Source organism: Salmo trutta, chromosome 2 (assembly GCF_901001165.1).
Source record: "Salmo trutta chromosome 2, fSalTru1.1, whole genome shotgun sequence".
NCBI classification, from domain to species: domain Eukaryota; kingdom Metazoa; phylum Chordata; class Actinopteri; order Salmoniformes; family Salmonidae; genus Salmo; species Salmo trutta.
The window spans coordinates 5826095-5847030 of record NC_042958.1 but is presented as its reverse complement, the minus strand read 5'-3'; the positions used below and the strand labels follow the sequence as shown (position 1 = coordinate 5847030).

At 43.9% G+C, this 20936-nt stretch overlaps 1 protein-coding gene across 1 annotated transcript; it reads right to left on the bottom strand.

Moving 5' to 3' along the window:
• Positions 1-828: 828 nt before the first annotated feature.
• LOC115149400 (E3 ubiquitin-protein ligase HECW1-like) lies at positions 829-20512 on the bottom strand. Its single transcript, XM_029692231.1, has 3 exons — positions 20478-20512; positions 4528-4837; positions 829-1075 (listed from the first exon to the last, which is right to left on the bottom strand). The coding sequence occupies exons 1-3, from the start codon at positions 20487-20489 to the stop codon at positions 1035-1037; spliced, it is 363 nt and encodes a 120-aa protein (XP_029548091.1). The 5' UTR covers positions 20490-20512; the 3' UTR covers positions 829-1034.
• Positions 20513-20936: the final 424 nt, after the last annotated feature.

Here is a 20936-nt window from a genome sequence, read left to right as displayed (position 1 = left end):
TGAAGCGTCTGTTTCTCAAACTAGACACTCTAATATACTTGTCCTCTTGCTCAGTTGTGCACCGGGGCCTACCACTCCTCTTCTATTCTGGTTAGAGACAGTTTGCGCTGTTCTGTGAAGGGTGTAGTACACTGCGTTGTACGAGATCTTCAGTTTCTTGACAATTTCTTGCATGGAATAGCCTTCATTTCTCAGAACAAGAAAAGACGAAGAAAGTTCTTGTTTCTGGCCATTTTGAGCCTGTAATCGAACCCACAAATAATGATGCTCCAGATACTCAACTAGTCTAAAGAAGGCCAGTTTTATTGCTTCTTTAATCAGAACAACAGTTTTCAGCTGTGATAACATAATTTTGAAATAGGGTTTTCTAATGATCAATTAGCCTTTTAAAATGATAAACTTGGATTAGCTAACACAATGTACCATTGGAACACAGGTGTGATGGTTGCTGATAATGGGCCTCTGTACGCCTATGTAGATATTCCAATAAAAATCAGCCATTTCCAGCTACAATAGTCATTTACAACATTAACAATGTCTACACTGTATTTCTGATCAATTTGATGTTATTTTAATATACAACAAAATGCGCTTTTCTTTCAGAAACAGACTTTTGAACAGTAGTGTATAAATATATTTAAATATAGAGAGAGCGAGATCGTGAAAGAGATTGCAATAGATGCGATGTGATAAAGACAACAAAAGAGAGGAGAGAGAAACAGAGAGAGAGAGAAACAGAGAGAGAGAGAAACAGAGAGAAGAGAGAAACGGAGAGAGAAACAGAGAGAGAAACAGAGAGCGAGAAACAGAGAGAGAGAAACAGAGAGAGAGAGAGAGAGAAACGAGGAGAGAGAGAAACGGAGAGAGAGAGAAACAGAGAGAGAGAGAAACATTCTCTAGGCTCTGGGTTGGAGAACACACATTGTGATGATGGGTGGTGGTGGTGGTGTTCACGAGAGGAGAATCCAAGATGGCTGGTGGTGGTGTTCTACAGAGGAGAGTCCAGGTGATTGTGTGCTGTTAAATCAGTCTCCTTATGCAGTTGTTACACATGTTCTAAAACAGGAAATCAGAGCTGAAAAAAAGAAACAGTAATCACAAATGGTCCACTTGTCTTCCCCTGTATATGTGTGTGTGTGTGTGTGTGTGTGTGTGTGTGTGTGTGTGTGTGTGTGTGTGTGTGTGTGTGTGTGTGTGTGTGTGTGTGTGTGTGTGTGTGTGTGTGTGTGTGTGTGTGTGTGTGTGTGTGTGTGTGTGTGTGTGTGTGCGTGTGTGTTTCTCAGTCTGAGAACAGCTCACACCTGGTACTCTGTCAGATAACTAATGAGGTACCATTTCATTCCATAACAGATCCCATTTGTAATCCGAGGGAGACTAATGAAAATTCACTATAAGCCTGTCAAGAAACAAAAAAAAAAACGGGCTCCCGTTATTTAAGCGTTCCTGTCACAGTCACCGGGCGCTACCACCGTGGGGGGAGTTTTCCACAAGGTGCTTGTGGATATCTCTCTGTAGGCTTGGTGCTTCCTGCAGCCTTGGCTCTAGATAAGGAGGTTGGTTTGGATGGATCCCCAGTCTCAGATCAGGCTGGCTGCCGTGTGAGCAGCAGACTTTAGTCCTGCTGGTTGTCATCTCCCAGATGAATAGCGGGGGAGTGAGAAATCAAGGCATCCGTCCCGGTCGAAGGTGGCAGGTTAGAGGATTAGATATAATCAGAAATTTGGATGATGGGGCATATTTTGCATAATCGCAGAATATAAAAAAAAGAGAAAAAAACATATCTAGCTGGTGGTGAAATTGTCAGAAAGTTAGTCTTGGTCATGAGGAGAGGAGACAGTGGGCTTTTTTAATCAGACTGATCTGTGATGTCTGCAGCCCTTGGAAACATTAGTAGCCTGTAGCCAGTTTCACAATTTTAACTGGAATAAATAAAGAATCAGCTCATGGTATAATTCTAACTACTTGAGACATCCGTGCTAGGGGGGTGGGGGGTGGGGATGGGGGGTGGGGGAATACTGACATTTTGCTTAGGCCAGTAAACAGCCAATGTATTGACAGCACGGGGGGGGGGGGTGAAATCAACTCTCCTAAGGATTAACAAAATGCTCTACATACAGGATGTGCTACAATGCTGAACTTCAAAATCACCCACATTGTGATAAAACAGCAGGAAGTGTCCCTTTATGATACAATATTTGCTGCCAGTTGACCTGATGACATCATTTAACGTGTCATTTTAAAGAAGGGAAGTATACCTACAATCTGCAAAGTAGGAGTTGGTATCGATCGTCCACACCAGGTTCCCCAAGGAGAATGCACAATGCCGTCGGGGGTACGTCAAATAAAAATGTGATTCACATGTTTTTTTTTATCAACAATTTTTTAAATAATAAAAAAAAAAAATCTTGACATTTTCAAAAGGTACATTTATATTTTCCAACGGGGCTGTACATTTGGGTGTTTTTTTTCCCTCGCCTGAGTAGCCTCGTTTCACTGCCAAAAATAAAATGAAACCATCTAGTGTTCAGCTAAATAACAACACAATGTCAAATACAGGAAGTCAAATAATTAACATCCAATCACATTAACCGTTACTAATGGTCCGTATGTAGTCAACGTAGCTGATGCTCATGTTGGTATCTGTACTGATGGTGCATTACAGGGAGACATAGTGGAGTGGTAATGCGCGTGCAAGCAGTTGCTCCCGACGCCACTTGTGTCCACTGCAGCATCCACCGAGAGGCTCTAGCTGCCAAGGGAATGCCTGACAGCTTGAAAGATGTTTTGGACACCACAGTGAAAATGGTTAACTTTGCTAAAGCAAGGCCCCTGAACTCCCGTTTATTTTCTGCACTATGCAATGATATGGGCAGCGACCATGTAACGCTTTTATAACATACAGAAGTGCGCTGGTTATTAAGTGGCAAAGTACTGACACATTTTTTTTTTATTGAGAGACGAGCTTAAAGTTTTCTTTACTGACCATCATTTTCACTTGGCTGACCGCTTGCATGATGACGAGTTTCTAACACAACTGGCCTATCCAGGCGATGTTTTTTCACGCCTGAATGATCTGATTCGAGGATTACAGGGACTTTCCGCAACTATATTCAATGTGCGGGACAAAATTGAGGCTGTGATTAAGAAGTTGAAGCTCTTCTCTGTCTGCATTTACAAGGACAACACACAGATCTTTCCATCATTGTAGGATTTTTTCAAGTGCAAATTGAACTCAAGCTTATGGACCATGTCAAATGTGATATAGCAAAGCACCTGAGTGAGTTGGGTGGACAATTATGCAGGTACTTTCCCGAAACGAATGACACAAACACCTGGATTCGTTATCCCTTTCATGCCCTGCCTCCAGTCCACTTACCGATATCTGAACAAGAGAGCCTCATCGAAATTGCAACAAGCAGTTCTGTGAAAATTGCGTTTAATCAGAAGCCACTGCCAGATTTCTAGATTGGGCTGCGCTCAGAGTATCCTGCGTTGGCAAATTGAGCTGTTAAGACACTGATGCCCTTTGCAACCACGTACCTATGTGAGAGTGGATTCTCAGCCCTCACTAGTATGAAAATGAAATACAGGCACAGACTCTGTGTGGAAAATGATTTAAGACTGAGACTCTCTCCAATACAACCCAACATTGCAGAGTTATGTGCATCCTTTCAAGCACACCCTTCTCATTAACCTGTGGTGAGTTATTCACCATTTTCGATGAACAAATAAGGTTTTATATGTAAGATGGTTAAATAAAGAGCAAAATGATTGATTATTATTATATTATTATTTGTGCTCTGGTCCAATAAGAGCTCTTTGTCACTTCCCACGAGCCAGGTTGTGACAAAAACTCACACTCATTCTTATGTTTAAGATATGTATCATGTAGTGTGTTTGTGGCAGGCTTACAATGATGGCAACAACAAAAAATAATTTGAGAGTGTGCTGACCCTGGTGCCAGAGGGGGTATGGCAGCTGGAGGTTGAACGTTTGAAGGGGTACGGGACTATAAAATGTTTGGTAACCACTGGTCCACACTATCTGGCCCTTGTGGGAGTCATTCAGTTTCCGGTTCTTATAGTCCAGAATGTTCTCTGACAGCACCTAATCTAAAAGCACAGGAATGTTACAGTATGTAACATTGGGGCGGCAGATAGCCTAGTGGTTAGAGCGTTGGACTAGTAACTGGAAGGTTGCAAGATCGAATCCCTGAGCTGACAAGGTCAAAATCTGTCGTTCTGCCCCTGAACAAGGCATTTTTAACCCACTATTCCTAGGCTGTCGTTGAAAATAAGAAGTTGTTCTTAACTGACTTGCCTAGTTAAAATAAATTTAAAAAATGTCTTATAGCTACTATAGTCTTATGCATGGTCACTCTAATCAAAGGTTACTGTGAACTTGACCAATGTCAGTTGGAAAAGCTATCAACATTTGTCACAATGGACAAAGTGTGGATGATTGTTTGTTCAGAGAGTGACACTGAATCATGACTCATGCCATTGACTCATCAGAAGCTCCACCCACCTACAAGGTGCATGCCGATCCAATCCCCGGCGTCCACCTCCTCCTTGATGTCCCAGCAGACGAGTATGTCCTGGGACTGGCCGACGGCGTAGTGGGAGGTGCTGACAGTCAGCTTGGAGCGGCTGTCATAGGTGACCAGGCCTGCGTCGCTGTTTGAGTGGGGCTGCTGGGCCAGGGCGGTGGCGTGGTCGTGCCGGTGCCCGCCGTCGGGGTACTGCTTGGGACTGTAGCTGTATGGCCGCTGGCTCTGGGGGCTCCTCGACGGTGACGCCATGGCAGCCAGGCCCAGGAACCTGTTCTGGTACAAGTTCTGGAGAGGCGACAGAGGGGAACAACACGTATGAGGTAATACAGCAACCGTGGTCTGTTGTAAATCCGGCAACTGTATGTGTTTTAAATCATCAAGTCAATTGCAGACTACATAGATTATCCTCTAAGGTCACTCTTATTGAAAAAGGGAAGTGAAATTCTTCATCATATTGGACAAATATTCAAATTAAATTGATATTTTAGCTTCACATTTGTGACTACATACAGATATACATAGTAAAATATTTCTGCCAGTACAAGCTTTGAGATGTGTCTGTTGAGATTGTACGGCACTTAGCTTTAACCTTTTCCACTAAAATCGATCATTGCCAGTCTGTTAAAACACTGAAGCTCTTTCGCGTGACATTAAAGGACCGATAAGAGAAAATATAAACTGATGTGAACACCCCCTCGCTCAATCAGAGGATCCAGAGCCGTTCCACCAAGCGGCAGTAGCAGCCATTTTGCACACCGTTTCACACCACCATAAAACAGGGTAGTTGCTAGCTGTCAACAGCAGGATAATCCCAGTAATTCACAGGAGCTGGCAGAAACATGATTTGGGAAACATGGGAAGGCTAATGACGTGTGGATAGAGTAAAAGGAAGAGGATCCGTTGCGAATGGCACCTCATTCCCTACATAGTGCACTACTTTTGACCAGGACCGGTAAGGTAGTGCACTAAATAGGGCATAGGGTGCCATTTGGTACACCGGCTGTGATCTGACAGGTGAATATGGCGTGGGAGGTAGGTTTAAGGGAAGAATCCACAAGCAAAGCATGTCACCTACCAGGAGAAATGAATTGTCTTCGGAGAGAAGTTTCTGCCCTGCAGCCCAACCCGGGGGTTTAAGGATTGACAGTGTTTATCTGGTGCTAGATGCATGACGTAAGACCTCGGTCTTGTTCAGTAGGGAGACAACTTTTGAAATGTTTTTAAAATGAGGAGGTATCAACCACATTTTCATTTCTCCATTGCAAAAACGTTTTGGTGCAGTGTGCTCTACCTAACACTGCCCTGGGGTTGTAGTTTGTTAAGGGTAGTTGGAAAGATTAGTGAGCAAATGGTCGGTCATCCAGCCCACCAAGATCAAGGTTGGGAGGTGTACATAAAGAATAAAGTCTAATGAGCAACCATTACTGGTTCCTTCTTCTGTGGAAGGCTGTGACCCAGAAGGTAATATGGACTGTCATCTAAATCCTCAATTCATGATCATAAACAGTCACATTTCACTGTTAATAACCTCTAATGTTGGGCACAACACCCTGATATAATGACCTGGGTTTGGCAATATTCCATTTAATGGCTCCTGTCCCCATTGGATGTGGTTTTGGTGCACTATAGCGGTGACCAACTGGAAGAAGATGGACATTCCAGTCCGGTGTGTCTTCACACTGTCAACGCCAGCTTCCTCCTAAGGAAGTGTTGATCCTTGCAAAGTGACGGCAATGCTGATCTAGGTTACATTTGTATGTTTTCATCACGCACGCCCAACACACTCCCCAGAGATTCTTCTATGTTTAGCTTTCACCCACAGAACACCTCTATATTTATCTGGCCTTAGAGCACCCACAGATGCAATGCCCACAGTAAATAGGCGGGAGGGAACAAACCATGGTGTAGACTAAATGCAGTGTCAAAATAATAGCAACTCAGATCTGGGTGTGTGTGAAAGCAACCCCCCCCACCCCCACCACCCCACAGTAGAATAGGATCAGACTACCCATACCCCCCACAGTAGAATAGGATCAGACTACCCAAATCCCCCCCACAGTAGAATAGGATCAGACTACCCAAATCCCCCCCACAGTAGAATAGGATCAGGCTACCCAAACCCCCCACAGTAGAATAGGATCAGACTACCCAAACCCCCCACAATAGAATAGGATCAGGCTACCCAAACCCCCCACAGTAGAATAGGATCAGGCTACCCAAACCCCCCACAGTAGAATAGGATCAGACTACCCAAATCCCCCCCACAGTAGAATAGGATCAGACTACCCAAACCCCCCACAGTAGAATAGGATCAGACTACCCAAACCCCCCACAGTAGAATAGGATCAGACTACCCAAACCCCCCACAGTAGAACAGGATCAGACTACCCAAACCCCCCACAGTAGAACAGGAACAGACTACCCAAACCCCCCACAGTAGAATAGGATCAGACTACCCAAACCCCCCACAGTAGAATAGGATCAGACTACTCAAACCCCCCACAGTAGAATAGGATCAGACAACCCAAACCCCCCACAGTAGAATAGGATCAGACAACTCAAACCCCCCACAGTAGAACAGGATCAGACTACCCAAACCCCCCACAGTAGAATAGGATCAGACTACCCAAACCCCCCACAATAGAATAGGATCAGGCTACCCAAACCCCCCACAGTAGAATAGGATCAGACTACCCAAACCCCCCACAGTAGAATAGGATCAGACAACCCAAACCCCCCACAGTAGAATAGGATCAGACAACTCAAACCCCCCACAGTAGAACAGGATCAGACTACCCAAACCCCCCACAGTAGAATAGGATCAGACTACCCAAACCCCCCACAATAGAATAGGATCAGGCTACCCAAACCCCCCACAGTAGAATAGGATCAGGCTACCCAAACCCCCCACAGTAGAATAGGATCAGACTACCCAACCCCCCCCCCCCCACAGTAGAATAGGATCAGGCTACCCAAACCCCCCACAGTAGAATAGGATCAGACTACCTGCCCCCCACAGTAGAAGAGGTATAGACTACCTGCCCCCCCACAGTAGAAGAGGTATAGACTACCTGCCCCCCCCCACAGTAGAAGAGGTATAGACTACCTGCCCCCCCCCCCAGTAGAAGAGGTATAGACTACCTGCCCCTCCACAGTAGAAGAGGTATAGACTGCCTGCCCCCCCACAGTAGAAGAGGTATAGACTACCTGCCCCCCCCCCAGTAGAAGAGGTATAGACTACCTGCCCCTCCACAGTAGAAGAGGTATAGACTACCTGCCCCCCCACAGTAGAAGAGGTATAGACTACCTGCCCCCCCCCCAGTAGAAGAGGTATAGACTACCTGCCCCCCCCCCCCAGTAGAAGAGGTATAGACTACCTGCCCCTCCCCAGTAGAAGAGGTATAGACTACCTGCCCCCCCACAGTAGAAGAGGTATAGACTACCTGCCCCTCCACAGTAGAAGAGGTATAGACTACCTGCCCCTCCACAGTAGAAGAGGTATAGACTACCTGCCCCCCCCCCCCAGTAGAAGAGGTATAGACTACCTTCCCCCCCCAGTAGAAGAGGTATAGACTACCTGCCCCCCCCCAGTAGAAGAGGTATAGACTACCTGCCCCCCCCCAGTAGAAGAGGTATAGACTACCTGCCCCTCCACAGTAGAAGAGGTATAGACTACCTGCCCCCCCCCAGTAGAAGAGGTATAGACTACCTGCCCCTCCACAGTAGAAGAGGTATAGACTACCTGCCCCCCCCCAGTAGAAGAGGTATAGACTACCTGCCCCTCCACAGTATAAGAGGTATAGACTACCTGCCCCCCCCCAGTAGAAGAGGTATAGACTACCTGCCCCTCCACAGTAGAAGAGGTATAGACTACCTGCCCCTCCACAGTAGAAGAGGTATAGACTACCTGTCCCCCCCCAGTAGAAGAGGTATAGACTACCTGCCCCTCCACAGTATAAGAGGTATAGACTACCTGCCCCTCCACAGTAGAAGAGGTATAGACTACCTGCCCCTCCACAGTAGAAGAGGTATAGACTACCTGCCCTCTGCCCATGTTAAAACGGACAGAATAATACCTACTGACCATGTTAAAACGGACAGAAAAATACCTACTGACCATGTTAAAACAGACTGAATAACACATACGACCATGTTAAAACAGACAGAAAATACCTACTGACCATGTTAAAACGGACAGAATAACACCTACTGACCATGTTAAAACAGACAGAATAATACCTAGTGACCATGTTAAAACAGAGAGAAAAATACCTACTGACCATGTTAAAACAGAGAGAAAAATACCTACTGACCATGTTAAAACAGACAGAATAATACCTACTGACCATGTTAAAACGGACAGAATAATACCTACTGACCATGTTAAAACAGACAGAAAATACCTACTGACCATGTTAAAACGGACAGAATAACACCTACTGACCATGTTAAAACAGACAGAATAATACCTACTGACCATGTTAAAACAGACAGAAAAATACCTACTGACCATGTTAAAACGGACAGAATAATACCTACTGACCATGTTAAAACAGACAGAATAATACCTACTGACCATGTTAAAACAGACAGAAAAATACCTACTGACCATGTTAAAACAGACAGAATAATACCTACTGACCATGTTAAAACAGACAGAAAAATAAATAAAAGAAACTTCCCTGTGGCTCAGTTGGTAGAGCATGGTGTTTGCAATGCCAGCATGGTGTGTGCAACGCCAGGGTTGTGGGTTTGATTCCCACGGGGGGCCAGTACAAAAAAAAAATGCATGAAATGTATGCATTCACTACTGTAAGTTGCTCTGGATAAGAGTGTCTGCTAAATGACTCAAATGTAAATGAAACACATAGACAAGGACAGAGGCAAATACAGACAGAACACAGCTGTGAGAAGAAATAGGGTGTCAAGAGTGTAGATTGTTTCCATAGTCTATAATCTATTAGTCTGGCTGACACCAGCTCTCAGTGAGTCACAGTTTGCAGTGTAGTCACGGCACACACGGACGCAAATGTTCATTGAAGAATAGACAACCACATATGCATTGCCTAATGACTACATGACGGAGAAGCAAAAAAAGCAAGAAGAAAAAAAACAAGAAGGGCTGTGTATTGCTAGGTGAGATCATTCCTTTCATCTCTCTCTTTGTAATTCTCCTTCTCTATGTTTCTTCCTGCAGCGCTTGTTAAATGACTTAAGCAGCATATGACACACGGCTCATCGGGTTTCACATGTTACTTGTGCTAAGTGGGTGCTAAGCACATTTCCATTGTCCTCTGGAGGAGCCAGCACACTCTCATCAGCATTGATCTGCCAGTAACAAGGCTAATGGAGTCAGCCGAGAGAGAGAGGTAGAGAGAAAGATAAATCCTTCCCCCGTTGCTAGCCTGGGACTTGTGAGGTGAATTCCCCTGATCTCCAGGAAACCACCTGATAGGCTGACAGAAACAAGGTATACCAGCTTTGATATGGCTGACACCATAGGAATCTAATGAGACTCACTCTGGGTGAATCTCAACAGTTATTTCCTCAATTCCTCACCTCCTCATCTCCTTGTCAAAGTGTCAGAGGGAAGAGAGGAGAGCCTTGGAGGTTCCTCTCCTTAAGTTTTCTCCTCCAACGCTTCCCTCTGACAATTTTGAGGAGGTGGAGACAGGGAAGGAAGAGATGACTGCTGAAGAGGATTAGATGACGGACCTTTGAGATTCACCCACTGCCTCCCTTTCTGAGCAAGGGTACACTGAATCACAACAGTAGGGCCATACTTAAACATTCACAGAGAGTATTATTTGAGTTCATACATCCACTCTGACAACTCCTTGGAGACGGTAAATGATCCATTAGAGATGACAGAAATACAAATTCAAATGTAAAAAATTATAATAATAATGTACAGTAGCTACACCGCCAAGATAGCTACACCGCCTCTATTATTTTCTCTGATACTTCAGCGGCGCCCCTGCCAAATCAAAACTGAGTAAATTGATTTATTTCATAACCGATTTACACACAATACCCCATAATAACAAAATGAAAACATGTTTTTAGAAATTTTTACTCAAATATCTCATTTACATAAGTATTCACACCCCCGAGTCATGGTAGAATCACTTTTGGCAGCGATTACAGCTGTGAGTCTTTCTGGGTAAGTCTCCAAGAGCGTTACACACCTGGATTGTGCAAGATTTGCCCATTATTCTTTTCAAAATTATTCAAGCTCTTTCAAATTGGTTGTTGATAACTGCAAGATAACCATTTTCAGGTCTTGCCGTAGATTTTCAAATAGATTTAAGTCAAAACTGTAACTCAGCCACTCAGGAACATTCACTGTCTTCTTGGTTAGCAACTCCAGTGTTGATTCATTTGGCCTTGTGTTTAACTCTATTGTCCTGCTGAAAAGTGAAATTATCTCCCAGTGTCTGGCGAAAAGCAAACTTGAACCAGGTTTTCCTCTAGGATTTTGCCTGCTTAGCTCCATTTCATTTATTTTTTTTATCCTGAAAAACTCCCCAGTCCTTAATGATTACAATAATATCCATAACATGATGCAGCCACCAATATGCTTGAAAATATGTAAAGTGGTAAAAAATATGTAAAGTAATGTGTTGTATTGGATTTGCCCCAAATATAACACTTTGTATTCAGGACACAAATTGAATGGCTTTGCCCATTTTTTTTTCAGCATTACTTCAGTGCCTTGTCGAAAACAGGATGCATGTTTTGTAATATTTTTATTCAGTACAGGCTTCCTTCTTTTCACTCTGTCAATTATTATTATTATTACTTTTATTTTTGTGGAGTAACTACAATGTTGTTGATCCATCTTCAGTTTTATCCTATAACACCCGTTATACTCTGACACTTTTTTAGTCACCATTGGCCCCATGGTGAAATCCCTGAGCGGTTTCCTTCCCCTTTGGCAACTGAGTTAGGTAGGATGCCTGTATCTTTGTAGTGATTGGGTGCATTGATATACCATGCAAATAACTTCACCACGATCAAAGGGATATTGATTGTCTGTTTTTTTTTACCCATCTACCAATAGGTGCCGTTCTTTGCAAGGCATTGGAAAAGCTCCCTGGTCTTTGTGGTTGAATCTGTGTTTGAAATTCACTGCTCACCTGAGGGACCTTATAGATAATTGTATGTGTGGGGGTACAGAGATGAGGTAGTCATTCAAAAATCATGTTAAACACTATTATTGCACACAGGGTGAGTCCATGCAACTTATTATGTGACTTGTTAAGCAAAACGTATTTAGGCTTGCCACAACAAATGGGTTGAATACTTATTGACTCAAGACATTTCAGCTTTTCATTTATTATTAATTCGTAAAAGTTTCTACAAACATAATTCCACTCAATTTAATCCATTTTAAATTCAGGCTGTACCACAACAAAAATGTGGAAAAAGTCAAGGGGTGCGAATACTTTTTGAATGGGAAGCTACTGTAAGAGTATTTTACTCAAATTTGAAAACATGGTTTAGAATGCCATGCTCCTACAACAAAGCTTTTTAAGGGTCTCAGAGCAAAACTGACATTTGTTGTCATCCAGACCAGATTCACTGCGTGAAATATATCTGTTCTCGTTTGGAGTTACAAGAGTTTCCCTGGTTAATAATAGGCTCATACTGCAGGTTGACTGGGACAGTTCTTCCTCAGTCGTTTTCTGTTACACATATTGCCGTCCCAGTAGGCAGTGGACCAAAAACAAATGGTCGTCGTGTGAATAGACTTCACAAGTAGACAGTAATAGTAACAGAAAATTCAGTGTGTGGTCTAATTTGAGTATAAAGAAGTCTGTTTCTTGTGAGGTTTTCTGTCAGTCTGATACAGAGAGCTGTGAAAGCCTGTCTGCAGATGAAGAGGTCCCAGTGAAGAGCAGTGGTTCTCAGTCCTGGTCCTGGGGACTCAGAGGGGCACATTTTAGTTTTTGCCTTAGCACTGCACAGCTGATTCAAATGATCAACTCATCATCAAGCTTCAAGTGGTAGTCATGTATTAATTTGTGATGCTTGTCATATTCGTGTGTGTAGGTGGCAGGGAAGTCAGGCACAGGAGAAACCAACTTGTGGTAAATGGAGTAGTTTAATAAATATAAAACAAACTCCAAAAAACCAACGTACATAAATAAACAAACATGGGTAAAATAACCCTTCGCTCACCAATACAAAACACGAGCACATAACACAAGCAATCACTGACAAGGACATGAGGGGAAACAGAGGGTTAAATACACAACATGTAATGAATGGGATTGGAACCAGGTGTATAAGAAGACAAGACAAAACCAATGAAAAATGAAAAATGGATCAATGATGGCTAGAAGGCCGGTGACGTCGACCGCCGAGCACCACCCGAACAAGGAGGGGCATCGACTTCGGCAGAAGTCGTGACATGCTATCCTTGAACCTTGTTATAATCCTGCTATTGTCACATGCTACACATGCGTGTGCCCATGCATCTATCAATCCAATGTCATCATGATTTGTTATCAGGGATATTATCCTCTTACATCTAGATGTTCCGCTAGCGGAACGTCTGCTCCAATATCCAATGATGGGCGTGGCGCGAAATACAAACTCCTCTAAAATCCGAAAACTTTTTTTTTTCAAACATATGACTATTTTACAGCTATTTAACCACACTGTCCGATTTCAAAAAGGCTTTACAGCGAAAGCAAAACATTAGATTATGTCAGCAGAGTACCCAGCCAGAAATAATCAGACACCCATTTTTCAAGCTAGCATATAATGTCACAAAAAACAAAACCACAGCTAAATGCAGCACTAACCTTTGATTATCTTCATCAGATGACACACCTAGGACATTATGTTATACAATACATGCATGTCTGTTCAATCAAGTTCATATTTATATAAAAAACCAGCTTTTTACATTAGCATGTGACGTTCAGAACTAGCATTCCCACCGAACACTTCCGGTGAATTTACTAAATTACTCACGATAAACGTTCACAAAAAGCATAACAATTATTTTAAGAATTATAGATACAGAACTCCTCTATGCACTCGATATGTCCGATTTTAAAATAGCTTTTCGGATGAAGCACATTTTGCAATATTCTAAGTACATAGCCCGGCATCACAGGGCTAGCTATTTAGACACCCAACCAGTTTAGCCTTCACCAAAATCACATTTCCTATAAGAAAAATGGTCTTACCTTTCCTGTTCTTCGTCAGAATGCACTCCCAGGACTTCTACTTCAATAACAAATGTTGGTTTGGTCCCAAATAATCCATCGTTATGTTCCATCAACGACGTTTTGTTCGTGCGTTCTAGACACTATCCCAATGGTAAATCACGGTCATGCGCATGGCGCAGAACGTGACAAAAAATGTCTAAATATTCCATTACCGTACTTCGAAGCATGTCAACCGCTGTTAAAAACCAATTTTTATGCAATTTATCTCGTAGAAAAGCGATAATATTCCGACCGGGAATCTGCATGTCTGTAAACTGAGGGAAAAACCGAAAGACGGGGGCGGGGCAGGTCACGAGCCTAAGCATTTCTCCTCTGATAGACCACTCAGCAAAAGCGCTCGTGTATTTCAGCCAGGGCTTTGAATTACGTCATTCCTGTTTTTCCCGGGCTCTGAGAGCCCATTGGAGACGTGGGAAGTGTCACGTAACAGCAGAGATCCCTTGTAATAGATAGAGAGAATCAACAAGGGCAAGAAATGTTCAGACAGGGTACTTCCTGAACAGAACCTTCTCAGGTTTTTGCCTGCCATAGGAGTTCTGTTATACTCACAGACACCATTCAAACAGTTTTAGAAACTTTGGAGTGTTTTCTATCCAAAGCTAATAATTATATGCATATTCTAGTTTCTGGGCAGGACTAATAATCAGATTAAATCGGGTACGTTTTTTATCCAGCCGTGAAAATACTGCCCCCTAGCCATAAGAGGTTAAACTTTAGTAATCCACCATGACCTGGTGATGTAAAAGTATAATAATTACATTCTCTTCCATATTCCTACAGATACCTTGTAACCTTGTAAAAAAAAGAAAGTATTATTTACCTCATCTGAATTCCACGACAGAAGCTAGCCAGAGGTTAGCCATTTTCACTGGCTAACGTTGAAGTTCAGCTAGCTACGGTTAGCTGTCCTCAGCTATCCATTAGCTCGAAAAGCTATCGCCAGTTTTTGTATAGCGCGACTCAGACCAGAGCATATCGGACCTATTCTCTCTCCTTTCCTCGATTTCTACCGCAGGCTCTGGACATTTACACCTGGATCTTGCAGCTAACTAGCTGCTACCTGAGTGACTATTGGCAACGTCGGTCACGGAATTTAACACACACTATTACGGAGCTTGCTAGCTAGCCAGCTGAAGAGTTCCGTCAGCCACTCGTGGGCTATTCCTGAGCTAGCCAGCTGAAGTGTCTCCTGGGCTACAACTCACCTATCCTGACCCGTTTTACTGCCGATGCGGAGCCCCATTGGGTCTTCACGACTGGATCACCGACGTTATCTGCCCGAGGGAGTTGTCCAACTGGCCCCTCCGTCGCGACGTAACCTGATCGCCCATCTGCGGCCAGCTAATCGTTAGCTGTCTTTTCGGCTGCGATCTGAATAGGTCTGTCGGACACTTTTCTTGGGCCACTATAACTAACTATTTTGCCAACTTGGACAGGTCCCCCCTTCCACACGGAACCCCACTAACCCACAGACGGAAACGCACGAGGCGGCTAAAAACAGACCTCCCTCCCATCTTCCACCAGCTTGCTACCTATGGCCCGGCTAGCTGTCTGAATCTCACTGGACCCTCTGATCACTCGGCTAAGCATGCCTCTCCTTAATGTCAATATGCCTTGTCCATTGCTGTTCTGGTTAGTGTTTATTGGCTTATTTCACTGTAGAGCCTCTAGCCCTGCTCATTATACCTTATCCAACCTCTCAGTTCCTCCACCCACACATGCTATGACATCTTCTGGTTTCAATGATGTTTCTAGAGACAATATCTCTCTCATAATCACTAAATGCCTAGGTTTACCTCCTCTGTACTCACATCCCACCATACCTTTGTCCGTACATTATACCTTGAAGCTATTTTATCGCCCCCAGATACCTGCTCCTTTTTCTCTCTATTCTGGACGTCACAGACGACCAATTCTTATAGCTTTTAGCCGTACCCTCATACTCATTCTTCTCTGCTCCGCTGGGGATGTAGAGGTGAATCCAGGCCCTGCAGTGCCTGGCTCCACACCTACTCCCCAGGCGCTCTCTTTTGATGACTTCTGTAACCGTAATAGCCTTGGTTTCATGCATGTTAACATTAGAAGCCTCCTCCCTAAGTTTGTTTTATTCACTGCTTTAGCACACTCTGCCAACCCGGATGTCCTAGCTGTGTCTGAATCTTGGCTTAGGAAGTCCACCAAAAACTGTGAAATCTTCATCCCTAACTACAACGTTTTCAGACAAGATAGAACGACCAAAGGGGGCGGTGTTGCAATCTACTGCAGAGATAGCTTGCAGAGTTCTGTCCTGCTATCCAGGTCTGTACCCAAACAATTTGAACTTCTACTTTTAAAAATCCACCTCTCCAAAAACAAGTCTCTCACCGTTGCCGCCTGCTATAGACCCCCCTCGGCCCCTAGCTGTGCTCTGGACACCATATGTGAACTGATTGCCCCCCATCTATCTTCAGAGCTCGTGCTACTAGGCGACCTAAACTGGGACATGCTTAACACCCCAGCCATTCTACAATCCAAGCTTGATGCCCTCAATCTCACACAAATTATTAATGAACCCACCAGGTACAACCCCAAAGCCGCAAACACTGGCACCCTCATAGATATCATCCTAACCAATGTGCCCTCTAATTACACCTCTGCTGTTTTCATCACTGCCTCATTGCCTGCACCCGTAATGGGTCAGCGGTCAAACGACCTCCACTCATCACTGTCAAACGCTCCCTGAAACATTTCAACGAGCAAGCCTTTCTAATCGACCTGGCCCTGGTATCCTGGAAGGATATTGACCTCATCCCGTCAGTAGAGGATGCCTGGTTATTTTTTAAAAATGCCTTCCTCTCCATCTTAAATAAGCATGCCCCTTTCAAGAAATTTAGAACCAGGAACAGATATAGCCCTTGGTTCTCCCCAGACCTGACTGCCCTTAACCAACACAAAAATATCCTGTGGCGTTCTGCATTAGCATCGAACTGCCCCCGCGATATGCAACTTTTTAGGGAAGTTAGAAACCAATACACACAGGCAGTTAGAAACGCCAAGGATAGCTTTTTCAAACAGAAATTTGCTTCGTGCAACTCCAACTCTAAAAAGTTCTGGGACATTGTAAAGTCCATGGAGAATAAGAACACCTCCTCCCAACTGCCCACTGCACTGAGGATAGGAAACTCTGTCACCACCGATAAGCCCACTATAATTGAGAATTTCAATAAGCATTTTTCTACGGCTGGCCATGCTTTCCACCTAACTACCCCTACAGCATTCAACAGCACTGCACCCCCCACAGCTACTCGCCCAAGCCTCCCCCATTTCTCCTTCTCCCAAATCCATTCAGCTGATGTTCTGAAAGAGCTGCAAAATCTGGACCCCTACAAATCAGCTGGGCTTGACAATCTGGACCCTTTCTTTCTAAAATTATCTGCCGAAATTATTGCAATCCCTATTACTAGCCTGTTCAACCTCTCTTTCGTGTCGTCTGAGATTCCCATAGATTGGAAAGCAGCTGCTGTCATCCCCCTCTTCAAAGGAGGTGACACTCTTGACCCAAATTGCTACAGACCTATATCCATCCTACCCTGCCTTTCTAAGGTCTTCGAAAGCCAAGTCAACAAACAGATTACCGACTATTTTGAATCCCACCGCACCCTCTCCGCTATGCAATCTGGTTTCAGAGCTGGTCATGGGTGCACCTCAGCCACGCTCAAGGTCCTAAACAACATCGTAACCGCCATCGATAAGAAACATTACTGTGCTGCCGTATTCATTGACCTGGCCAAAGCTTTTGACTCTGTTAATCACCACATCCTCATCGGCAGACTTAGTAGCCTTGGTTTCTCAAACGATTGCGTCGCCTGGTTCACCAACTACTTCTCTGACAGAGTTCAGTGTGTCAAATCGGAGGGCCTACTGTCTGGACCTCTGGCAGTCTCTATGGGGGTACCACAGGGTTCAATTCTTGGGCCAACTCTTTTCTCTGTATACATAAATGATGTCGCTCTTGCTGCTGGTGAATCTCTGATCCACCTCTACGCAGACGACACCATTCTGTATACTTCTGGCCCTTCTTTGGACACTGTGTTAACAACCCTCCAGACAAGCTTCAATGCCATTCAACTCTCCTTCCGTGGTCTCCAACTGCTCCTAAACACAAGTAAAACTAAATGCATGCTCTTCAACCGATCGCTGCCTGCACCTGCCCGCCCATCCAGCATAACTTCTCTGGACGGTTCTAACTTAGAATTTGTGGACAACTACAAATACCTAGGTGTCTGGTTAGACTGTAAACTCTCCTTCCAGACTCACATCAATCATCTCCAATCCAAAGTGAAATCTAGAATTGGCTTCCTATTTCTCAACAAAGCATCCTTCACTCATGCTGCCAAACATACCCTCGTAAAACTGACCATCCTACCAATCCTCGACTTCGGCGATGTCATTTACAAAATAGCCTCCAATACCCTACTCAACAAGCTGGATGCAGTCTATCACAGTGCCATCAGTTTTGTCACCAAAGCCCCATATACAACCCACCACTGCGACCTGTATGCTCTCGTTGGCTGGCCTTCACTTCATAATCGTCGCCAAACACATTGGCTCCAGGTCATCTACAAGACCCTGCTAGGTAAAGTCCCCCCTTATCTCCGCTCACTGGTCACCATAGCAGCACCCACCTGTAGCACGCGCTCCAGCAGGTATATCTCTCTGGTCACCCCTAAAGCCAACTCCTCCTTTGGTCGTCTCTCCTTCCAGTTCTCAGCTGCCAATGAATGGAACGAACTACAAAAATCTCTAAAACTGGAAACACTTATCTCCCTCACTAGCTTTAAGCACCAGCTGTCAGAGCAGCTCACAGATCTCTGCACCTGTACATAGCCCATCTTTAATTGAGCCCAAACTACTACCTTTTCCCCTACTGTATTTATTAATTTTATTTATTTTGCTCCTTTGCACCATATTATTTATATTTTAACTTTTAACTTTCTTCAAACTACAAATCTACCATTCCAGTGTTTTTCTTGCCATACTTTATTTACTCTGCCACCATGGCATTTTTTTGCCTTTACCTCCATTATCTCACATCATTTGCTCACATTGTATATAGTCTTATTTTTTTCTACTGCATCATTGATTGTATGTTGTTTTACTCCATGTGTAACTCTGTGTTTTTGTATGTTGTCGAACTGCTTTGCTTTATCTTGGCCAGGTCGCAATTGTAAATGAGAACTTGTTCTCAACTTGCCTACCTGGTTAAATAAAGGTGAAATAAAATAAATAAAAAAACTGGAGATTCCTTCAAAACGATTGCCTACAGTTACCGTGTACTGCAAGGTTGGGTGACCAGGGCCATCTGGGACTGGCTCCTGAGGGAATTCAGGCATGTGAAGGCTATCTGTGTCCTGCATAACTTCATGAGGATGGACACGAGGACCAGGAGGGGATCTGCAGCTCACCACCGTGTGCCAGAGGAGAAGTATGCTGCTCTGCAGGATGTTTTAGGATGGGGTCCAACAATGCAGCGAGAGGCAATGCTTGTGCTGGAGATCTTCACCTCCTGCTTCTTTGATGAGGGTGCTGTTCCCTGGCAACACCATAGACTACACTATGCACAACCAAAGGCTCTTTTAAGAGCCATCCACATTGCAATAAGAGTACTCTTCCATGTCAACTGCAGTTTTTTAACTAGGGTAGGGGGCAGTATTTTCACGGCCGGATGAAGAACGTACCCAAATTAAACGCCCTACTACTCGGGCCCAGGAACTAGAATATGCATATTATTAGTGGATATGGATAGAAAACACTCTGAAGTTTCTAAAACTGTTTGAATGATGTCTGTGAGTATAACAGAACTCATATGGCAGGCAGAAACCTGAGAAAAATCTAACCAGGAAGTGGGAAATCTGGTGCTTGTAGTCCTTTCAAGTCATTGCCTATCCAACACACAGTGACTTAGGCTTCATTTTGTACTTCCTAGGGCTTCCACTAGATGTCAACAGTCTTTAGAACCTAGTTTCAGGCTTTTGCAGTGAACAGAGAGCGAACAAGGCCGGGAAGTTGGTGACTCAGGAAAGGACATGAGTTCAATGGCGCGCTTTCACGTTATGAGGTAGCTATCTTCCAAAAAGTTTTTCAAGACATTGGAATCGTCCGGTTGGAATATTATTGAAGTTTTATGTTAATGAGGCCCTAAAGATTGATGCTATACAACGTTTGACATGTTTCAACGAACGTAAATACAACTTTTTTTTTACTTTTCGTCGTGAACTTTTGGGCGTGCTTCCTACATTTGGAGGATGCCAACCGCGAGTTCCACGTCCTGACCAGTAATAGGGGTTATTTGTTATTGTAGTTTGGTCAGGACGTGGCAGGGGGTATTTGTTTTATGTGGAGTCGGGGTGGTTGTATGTTTAGTGGGGTGTTTGATTTATTATTCCAGGTTTTGGGCAATGTTCTATGTTTATGTAATTCTATGTTTAGTCTAGTCATTTGTATTTCTATGTTTAGGTAATTGGGGGCTGGACTCTCAATTGGAGGCAGGTGTTTTCTTGTTGCCTCTGATTGAGGGTCCTATAAATAGGTATGTGTTTGTGTTGGTGTTTTGTGGGAGATTGTGCTGTGTATAGCTTTGTACCTTACCGGCCTGTTATTAGTAGTTGTGTTTTTTTTGTGTACGTGTTGTTTTGGTTTACCTTCTTGTCCATTTAATAAAAAGAAGATGAGTGCACATTTCCCCGCTGCATCTTGGTCCACTTTACCCTACGACAACCGTGACAGCGAGTCCCGTCATCGCCACCTCACCCGCTCTTTAGAGCCGGCTGGGAGCCCAAGGCTGGTTAGGAGACACCACTACAAATCATATCAAATCAAATTGTATTAGTCACATGCGCCGAATACAACAGGTGTAGACCCTACAGTGAAATGCTTACTTACAAGCCCCTAACCAACAATGCAGTTTCAAAAATCCGAATAAGAAAAATAAATAAAAGTAATAAGTAGTTAAAGAACAGCAGTAAAATAACAATAGTGAGACTATATACAGAGGGTAACAGTACAGAGTCAATGTGCGGGGGCACCAGTTAGTCGAGGTAATTGAGGTAATATGTACATGCAGGTAGAGTTATTAAAGTGACTATGCATCGATAATGACA

Excerpts from the sequence above, each read along its gene's own strand:
- LOC115149400 (XM_029692231.1), bottom strand. Across the intron at positions 1,076-4,527 it reads GATCGGCATGCACCTTGTAG|CTCTGATTTCCTGTTTTAGA; the intron begins GTGGGTGGAGCT and ends TCTTTTTTTCAG.